The following is a 9,245-nucleotide window of genomic DNA, read 5'->3' on the forward strand; positions in this document are numbered from 1 at the left end:
TGATACATCTGCTGCTGGAGGAACATCTACAAGAGTGATACATCTGTTACTGGAGAAACATCTACAAGAGTGATACATCTGCTGCTGGAGGAACATCTAGAAGAGTGATACATCTGTTGCTGGAGGAACATCTAAAAGAGTGATATATCTGCTGTGGGAAAAACATCTACAAGAGTGATACATCTGCTGCTGGAGGAACATCTAGAAGAGTGATACATCTGCTGCTGGAGGAACATCTAAAAGAGTGATATATCTGCTGTGGGAAGAACATCTACAAGAGTGATATATCTGCTTTGGGAAGAACATCTACAAGAGTGATACATCTGCTCCTGAAGGAACATCTACAAGAGTGATATATCTGCTGCTGGAGGAACTTCTACGAGAGTGATATATCTGCTGTGGGAAGAACATCTACAAGAGTGATACATTACATCTGCTCCTGAAGGAACATCTAAAAGAGTGATACATCTGCTGCTGGAGGAACATCTACAAGAGTGATACATCTGTTACTGGAGGAACATCTACAAGAGTGATACATCTGTTACTGGAGGAACATCTACAAGAGTGATACATCTGCTGCTGGAATAACATCTATAAGAGTGATACATCTGCTACTGGAATAACATCTACAAGAGTGATACATCTGCTGCTGGAGGAACATCTACAAGAGTGATACATCTGCTGCTGGAGGAACATCTACAAGAGTGATACATCTGCTGCTGGAATAACATCTATAAGAGTGATACATCTGCTACTGGAGGAACATCTAAAAGAGTGATACATCTGCTGCTGGAGGAACATCTACAAGAGTGATACATCTGCTACTGGAGGAACATCTATAAGAGTGATACATCTGCTACTGGAGGAACATCTACAAGAGTGATACATCTGCTACTGGAGGAACATATATAAGAGTGATACATCTGCTACTGGGGGAACATCTACAAGAGTGATACATCTGCTACTGGAGGAACATCTATAAGAGTGATACATCTGCTACTGGAGGAACATCTACAAGAGTGATACATCTGCTACTGGAGGAACATATATAAGAGTGATACATCTGCTACTGGGGGAACATCTACAAGAGTGATACATCTGCTGCTGGAGGAACATCTCAAATAGTCATACATCTGCTACTGGAGGAACATCTACCTGCTGCTGGAGGTACATCTAAAAGAGTGACACATCTGCTACTGGAGGAACATCTAGAGTGATACATTCTTCTGCTGGAGGAACATCTACAAGAGTGAGACGCTTTTCCCGGAGGCAGGTCTGCAAGAGTGCTGAAGTAACCTGAGAGTGAGACACACCTTCTGCTGGATGAACATATACAAGAGTGATTCATCTGCTGGGTTGAAAAAGAGTGTTGTGAGACAAACCGCTTCTCGCTCAAGATATTTATATATATATATATATATATATATATATATATATATATTCTACAAGTATTTATGAAGTAAACTGTAAATCCATGTTGAAGTTCGTATAGTCTCCGACCGTGACGTCACCTCTGCCAGGAAGTGAAAGTGGCGCGCGCTCCGTCGAGCAGGGAGGGCTGTGACGCGCCGTCACTCAATCCCGGGAACACTTCCGCGTCCACGCTGAAGCTCCTGGGCTTGACGTGATGCGGACCTTGGGAGTCGGACGGTCCTGTAGCGGGTTCGGTCCGGAACCGAAGAGCAGCAGCACGTGAGCCGCCTGTGAGGGCAGGAGGATGCGGCAGACACAGGAGCTAGCAGCGTTAGCATCCCAGCAGCTCCACCATGAGACCGCGTCTTGAAAACAAAGAGGACGGGGAGGAGGATGCGGGCCAAACGGAAGACAACAAAGTCCAGACGGCCCGGTTCTGGAGAGAAGCGGCGCTCCGGTCCCGTAAGCTGCGCAGCGGCCTCCGTCAGCTCACTCTCTGCTCCGCGGAGCAGCTGCTCCTGCCGGAGGACCTGTCCGGGATCGAGCTCCTCAACCTGGGCAACAACTCGCTGCGGGAGCTTCCACTGGGCCTGGGTTCCGCCCTGACCCACTTACACACCCTTGTCCTGCGCAGGAACAAGTTCTCGAGCGTCCCGGGACCGGTGCTGGAGCTGGACCGGCTGGTGGAGCTGGACATGAGCCACAACAACCTGCGGACCCTCCCCAGTGACCTGGTCCTCCTCGAGCGCCTCCAGAAGCTCTGCGTGAGTCACAACAAGATCCAGCAGCTGCCCCACCAGGTGGGGGCGCTGCAGCAGCTGGAGGAGCTGGACATCAGCTTCAACGACCTGCAGCAGTTCCCGTCGTCCTTCTCCAACCTTCGACGCCTCCGGACGCTGGACGCCGACCACAACAAGTTGAACCGGTTCCCTCCTTCCATCCTGGACCTGGAGGAGCTGGAAGAGCTGGACTGCTCCGGGAACAAGTTCGAGGTCTTTCCCGAGGACGTTCTGCGGCTGCGTAGCATCAAGATCCTGTGGCTCAGCGGCCTGCACGTGTCCACGCTGCCGGACGCCATCTGCGGGTTGACCCAGCTGGAGAGTCTGATGCTGGACGGAAACCATCTGGCCGTCCTGCCCGCCGGGTTCGTGGACCTGCAGAGACTCAAGATGATCAACTTGTCTTCCAACCACTTCGTCCACTTCCCGCTGGTGCTGCTGAGGGTGCCGGGCCTGGAGGAACTGTACCTGAGTCGCAACAAGCTCACGGAGGTTCCGGAGGAGATCGGGCAGCTGGAACGCCTGGTCAACCTGTGGCTGGACAACAACAACATCTCCTTCCTGCCCGACGCCATCGTCCAGCTCAGGCAGCTGGAGGAGCTGGTGCTGCAGGGGAACCAGCTGGCCGTTCTTCCGGATCACTTTGGGAATCTGTCGCACGTCAACATCTGGAAGGTGAAGGACAACCCGCTCATCCAGCCTCCCTACGAGGTGTGCATGAAGGGGATTCCTCACATCGCTGCGTACCAGGAGAAGCTGTCCCACCTGCAGGTCGCCGTGGGTTCGCGCCTCAAACTGGTACTGATGGGCGAAGCCGGCGCCGGGAAACGGCGGCTCAAGTGCGACCTGGTGGGGGAGCCGCCCGGCGAAAAGGGAGAGGGTGGGATCACTGTCACGAATTGGGATTCTGACAACCATCTGAGATTCATGGTTTACGTTTTGAGCGGGAAAGAAAACTACAGACTGGTGACCCCGTTCTTCCTGTCGCACGGCGCCCTCTTCCTTCTGGTGGTGAACCTGCACACGTACCGACCCGATCACTTCCAGACGCAGGTCGGCCACTTCCTGCGACTGCTGGGCGGCAGACTGCCCGGAGCGGTCGTGGTCATGGTGGGAACTCACGCAGACCTCTGCCAGTTCGTGGAGCTGGAGGAGAAGGTTCTGGACATCCACCGGAGGATCGGTCTGCAGGTGCGGCTGGAGCGACGGGAGCTTGAGATGCAGAGACGTGAGGTAGACGCTGCTTTAGAGGTGGGCTTCAGCACACGCTGCCGCTCCCCGCACCTCCAGTTCTACGGCATCTCCGACGAGAACTTGCAACAGCGACGGAAAAGGCTGCAGTTCCTCTTGGACAACCAGCTGCAGGTTCTGTCCCCGGTGCTGTGTGTAGGTTCTGGCGGGCAGGACATCCAGAGGCTGAGGAGAAAAGTTGCGTCGATCACGGAGAACCAGGAGATTTTCCCAAACTTTAGTCGTGCCGTACCAAAGTCCTGGCAGCTGCTGGAGGAGCTGCTCCATAAACCCAAAGATCTGTGGCTCTCCAGGTGCGAGGCGACGCAGCTGGGCCTGCAGGCCGGGCTCGTTGAGGAGCGCCTCCTCGGAGCCCTGTCGTGCCTCCATGAGTCTGGAAATCTGCTGTACTTTGAGGAGGTGGCCACGCTGAAGGAGTACGTTTTCCACAATCTCCCGCAGTTCCTGCTGCTCCTCCATGTCTTCCTGCAGGACTTGGACTTGTTGGAACATAGCTTGTGTGTGCAGGAGGGGGAGCTGCTGCGGGCGGACCACCTGAAGCACCACCTGGAGGGCTTCCTGCGTCACGGACTCCTGCCGTCCGACGTGGTTTGCCTGCTTCTGCGGCCCCTGAGCGAGACCCGGCCGGACCTTCACGCCGTCATGGAGCTGCTGGAGAAGATGGGCGTGTGCTACTGCGTCAACAAGCCGCGCGGACAGTCGCAGAACAGCGCCACCGTCTGGTACAAGTTCCCCGGCTACGAGGGGGGCATGGAGGAGGAGGGCCCGGTGGCCGCGCCCGCCATCTTCTACCAGCACCTGCCGGTGGAGCAGCTGCACGTCCAGTACGTCTTCCCGTTCCTGTTCCCACCGGGACTCTTCACCAGACTCAGTGTCCAGATCAACAGTCATGTGGTGCAGCGGGTCGATGGGAAAAGTCAGGTCCTGGCATATCGAGGGAAGGTCCCGGTGTTGATCAGCCACAGCTCAGACGGGGGACACCAGCAGGGAGACACCTTGTCCGTCAGCAGTCAGGCGGCGTTGCCGGACATCTGGACGGCGTGGCAGGCTGTGGCGCCGCTTCTCCAAGAACTGAACCTGCTGCTGAAGGAGTGGCCCGGCCTGGTGTACTCCGTCTACATCCTCTGTCCCAAGTGCCTCCGGAGAGGGTCCAGTTCCCCCCACGCCTTCCCGGGTGAGTCTCCTTGTCGTGAGATCTTTGGTGCGCGGCATGAAGTATTGATATTGTGATTGAAAATGGAACCACATGAAAAGAATCTGCGACAGATCTATTGTTTTTGTGTAAATAATTTAATCAATACAATCAATCAAATAAATGATTTTATGATTGACATTGATATCCTCATTTTAATAGTTAAAACAAATGATCTAAATTCAATATTTTGATTCGTAACTATGAAATGTTGGTATAATCGTGCCTCTGTGATTGGCTTAAAGTAATATTGACTTTAGAAAATGTTTTTTTTTAAATTCTTGGAATTAAAATATCAAACAAAAAAACCATTTAAAAGAAAGAAATCAACCTTTCAATATAGAAATTGTTAAATTCAGTTATAAAAAAGCTTTTTAATGCGTAAAGAATGAACAGTTTCAACATTTGAAATGTTTAATTCAACTATTCCATATTCTGATAACACTGATATACTTCCATACAGAAGGTCTGGACTAGGCATGTGTGAAGAGACCCTTCAAGGGAACTTCTATACATGTTTATTCATAAGACGGTGATAAACAGAACATCCAAGGTGCTCTCTGACCTGTGGCTGTGGTCAGTAGAGACAGAAATAGATGGTGCTCATAAGGTCACATGACCATAGGATCAGCTCAGGATTATCTTGGTCATAAAACTGCAAACAAATGCTGTCACAGAACAACAACTGTCGAGTGTGTGTCTGATGTGCCGCTAACAACCGTGTTGTGTTCCAGGCGAGCTGCTGGGTGAACAGCGCCCCCACCTCCTCACAGAGATCTGTTGTCCAAAAAACCCAGCCGAGCGGATCCATGTGTCCCTGCTGTACCCACCGGCCCCGGTCACTACAATTTCAGGTCCAGAGTGATCCACCTGCTTTTTATTTACGTAACCAAAGCCATGCACACAATCACTGCGTACACCAGGGGGCGCCACTTCTTCAGACGCCGTCCTGCTGATTCTTTATCTTTGTCACTTTCGTCACTTCCTTTTCTACTGAAACTCAAATAAAATCTGAATATTTTCTCAACTTGTCTTCTCAGTGGAATTGTCTTCCAAAAGAACGCTGTTGCTAGGTAGTTTTGTTTTTTTAGATAAGAGAAAACTTTATTGATCCCTCTTGAGGTCTCCTTCGGGAAATTGTTTATTATTCATAAAACATTATAAAGAAAATGAGTTGCTTCAATTGAATAAAAGGTTGCTTCCAGAAATTGTTGATATTTAAAAGAAAAAAGGTGCACTTTTAAATTGAAGAAATCTTTTGTGTGTGATCCATATTATGGGTAGGACATTGTCTTTATAAAAGTTGCAAAATTAAAACAGTTTTTTTTTAATAAAAGGTGTTAAGGTCTTGTTTAAACAATATTTTTGTGGTCTTGATTATCCAATGCATAAAGTTGCTTCAACTTTTTTTTTTTTCCAATAGATAATTTGCTTCAATAAAACCTTTAAATAAAAGGCATTTGTTTAAATGAAAAATTATCTTTTCAATCGTTTTTTAATTAACTTGCCTAAAATGTTGTTTCAATCAAAAAAATATTTCCAATGAATAGAAGTTGCTTCCAATAGAAACCAACCTGAAACAAAATGAAAAGTGTTTGGGCAAATGTGTTTTTCCTAATTATGCAATGCTTTAAAAAGTTGCTTCAATAGAAGACAAGTTAATATCAGATAAAAGGTTTCCGTAAAAAAAAAAAGCTTTCAATTTTTTAATTGAAAATGCTTTGGTCGTATTATTTGATTCGGGCCATATGTGTAGAGCATTTGATTTTTAATTCGTCAATCTCAAAAGTTGCTTCAATATTATCCTGAAATATATATTTTTAAATGTAATAACTAACACCCCTCATAATGGTCCTGAGGTCAGCAGGTGGGAGGGTTTCTAAAAGCACTTTATTGATCAAATCTTTTTACAAAACGCCTAAAACTGTTGCATCACATGACTTGCTGGTAAATATTTACATTCATCTTAAATTATTTTTCTTAAAATTTGTTAAAACATTTCAAAGGCAGCATGACGGGCCCGGTCCTCAATAGTACGGTCCGATGTGCTCGTAGCCGGCGTAACTCGGCCAGTCTGGGAAAATCCCGTGGGAACACGTCGGGCTGCCGTAGCTGTCAAAGTGAATGCCAAGGTTTGTGTGGTGGTCCCGGCTCGCCCCCCTCAGCGATGCCCAGAGGATGCGGTAGTTCCGTCCGTGGTTACTGTCCCAGAACTCCTGCTCGCCGACAAGGTAGAAGACGGCGAACTCCACGCACCCGTCGGGGTTCAGGTGGTCGGGCAGGTGCAGCGTGAAGGAGAAGGTGTCGCAGTAGGACGACGGGTACGAGTCCTTCTCGTAGCTGCACGTCACGTCGCGGTGACTGTTCCACGAGTCGAACGTGATGCGCAGCTTCACCGACTTCTCGAAGGACAGGTTCCGGACCTTCACGGTCCCCACCAGCGTACGCCCTTTCAGGACGCAGCGCTCCAGACTCACGCGGTTCCGCTCCAGACTCTCCCGGAAGTGCAGGTAGTCCGCCGCCGGCTGGCTGAAGTCCAGGACCAGCTGGTCGTCGTCGGCCGGTCGCGGCGGCTCGACGCTGGGCAGCGTGGAGGCGGGGACGTGGATGGGGTCGTTGAACTGGGAGAAAACTTTAACCCGGGTGAGCGACAGTCCTCGGTGGTCGGCGAACGTCACGGTCTTCTTGGTTCTCCTGAGGTCGGCCTGGCGGGGGCGCTGAAAACTTGGGTCGGGATCACATGCGGGTCTGTAGGCAAACGCCTCCTGCTGAGAGTGGCACAGGGACAGCGCTGTGTCCTCCACCGGCATGTTGGAAAGTAGAGACCAGAACCCTGGGAAGACACAAGACACTGAAAGAACCTGGAGGGAGCAGTTGTGTAGAAAGAGAATCTACTGTCATGAGTTCTTTTTACAGTTCAGGGTCACGGCTATGACTCAATGATGGAGTCACGTAATTATTTAGGTGACCGAAAATTTGACTAAAATCAATTGCGCTTGATGGATCTACTGACTCCTTCAAGAAACATCTTAAGACGTTTTTATTTGTTCAGGCTTTTCCTTGATTTTCTGGAACTCCTGCTGTGTTATCAGTTTTATCTTGATCTTTAAAGTATATACTTTATTGAATATTGTTTTGATTGTTTAAGCGCTTTGTGACCCTGGTCTGGAAAAGCGCTATACAAATAAAAAATACTCACCGATAAAGTCAGTTTTTGGTTTTAAATCTGAAAGTCGATGGAAAAGTTGGAGTGGGCGTGTCCCCCACCCTGAAGAATGGAGTTTGACTGGAGAAATCAGGTTCGGTTCCGCGTCCCCAGACGACGTGCATCACAGTTTCCTTTCACCTGCGTCAGGTGTGTCGCGGCCGCAACACCTGCCGGGAGCCCATGAAGCTCACACTCCTTCAGCACACGCTGGCTCACGCCATGCTCGCATGAACAGCACCGCGCGAACCAATCAAAAGCCGGGAAAAGGTCAACGTCCAGGTGAACCCGGGGCGAGTTGGGAAGTACGGAGGCCCAAGAGGTTCAGACTGTGCCTATCTATCGTACTTTTACATCAGGGAGCAAATATTTGTAAACGCCTGGTTGAGACTCTGAACCCGACTCATGGTGCGTTCACTGTCCCTCACGCGTGTGGGTGACAGTAAAGCGCACCATAGTTGACGTGATACGTTCAAGTCTTAGTGTCGGTCCTGTAGTTTTTCTGACGTCTATGGGTGGAATTCTATTGAAGTAAATGTGTGCCATCTGACTTTGAATATGATTTTCCAACACTGATTTTTTTTAACAGCATCAAAATCCAAATTTGAATTTGGAAAACCATCCAATTTCAAGCACTGTAAATATTTCAATGCATACATAAATTCAGTAAGTAAGTAAGTAAGTAAGTAAGTAATATATATTTATATAGCGCTTTTCGAGACCAGGGTCACAAAGCGCTTTAACAATCAAAACAATACTCAAAACAGTACATACTTCAAAGATCAAGACAACACCGAGAACAACACAGGAGTTCGAGAAATTCAAGGAAAAGCCTGCACAAATAGAAACGTCTTAAGATGTTTCTTAAAGGAGTCAGTAGACTCCATCAAGCGCAAAGAGAGAGGAAGATTGTTCCAAAGCTTAGGAGCAACAGCCTGAAAAGATTTCTCTCCTCTGGTCCTGAGCCGTGTGCGTGGAACCATAAGTAGATTCTGATCCACAGACCTCAGAGACCGAGCTGGGGTGTAAGGCTGGATCAGATCAGTGATGTAAGGAGGAGCCTGACCATGAATAGATCTGAAAGTAAGAACCAGAATTTTAAAGTTGATCCTGAAAGAAACTGGAAGCCAGTGAAGAGTTTTAAGGATCGGAGAAATGTGAGTTCTTCTACTAGAGCGGGTCAGAATTCTCGCTGCAGAGTTCTGAATCAACTGCAGGCGAGACAGCTCCTTCTTGTTAAGACATGAAAACAAACTGTTACAATAGTCCAGACGAGAACACACAGTTAAAATGAATACTTAAAAGAAAGAAACATCTTAAGACGTTTTTATTTTTTCAGGCTTTTCCTTGATTTTCTGGAACTCCTGTTGTGTTATCAGTTTTATCTTGATCTTTAAAATATATA

The 9,245-nt window shown here is 48.5% G+C and overlaps 2 protein-coding genes across 2 annotated transcripts; one reads left to right on the forward strand and one right to left on the reverse strand.

Moving 5' to 3' along the window:
- The first annotated feature begins 1,544 nt into the window (after nt 1–1,544).
- On the forward strand, nt 1,545–5,662 carry mfhas1 (multifunctional ROCO family signaling regulator 1). Its single transcript, XM_087790802.1, has 2 exons — nt 1,545–4,617; nt 5,370–5,662. Exons 1-2 carry the CDS (start codon nt 1,767–1,769, stop codon nt 5,498–5,500), a joined length of 2,982 nt encoding a protein of 993 aa, XP_087646928.1. The 5' UTR covers nt 1,545–1,766; the 3' UTR covers nt 5,501–5,662.
- Nucleotides 5,663–6,506: 844 nt separating this feature from the next.
- LOC148079306 (protein phosphatase 1 regulatory subunit 3B-like) lies at nt 6,507–8,036 on the reverse strand. Its single transcript, XM_087790811.1, has 2 exons — nt 7,835–8,036; nt 6,507–7,468 (listed from the first exon to the last, which is right to left on the reverse strand). The coding sequence occupies exon 2, from the start codon at nt 7,443–7,445 to the stop codon at nt 6,663–6,665; it is 783 nt and encodes a 260-aa protein (XP_087646937.1). The 5' UTR covers nt 7,446–7,468; nt 7,835–8,036; the 3' UTR covers nt 6,507–6,662.
- Between the last annotated feature and the right edge of the window lie 1,209 nt (nt 8,037–9,245).

This window comes from Callionymus lyra, chromosome 5 (assembly GCF_982586985.1).
Source record: "Callionymus lyra chromosome 5, fCalLyr1.hap1.1, whole genome shotgun sequence".
NCBI lineage: Eukaryota > Metazoa > Chordata > Actinopteri > Syngnathiformes > Callionymidae > Callionymus > Callionymus lyra.

Excerpts from the sequence above, each read along its gene's own strand:
- LOC148079306 (XM_087790811.1), bottom strand. The coding sequence starts at position 7,445 with ATGCCGGTGGAGGACACAGCGCTGTCCCTGTGCCACTCTCAGCAGGAG.
- mfhas1 (XM_087790802.1), top strand. The coding sequence starts at position 1,767 with ATGAGACCGCGTCTTGAAAACAAAGAGGACGGGGAGGAGGATGCGGGC. Across the intron at positions 4,618-5,369 it reads TTCCCCCCACGCCTTCCCGG|GCGAGCTGCTGGGTGAACAG; the intron begins GTGAGTCTCCTT and ends GTTGTGTTCCAG.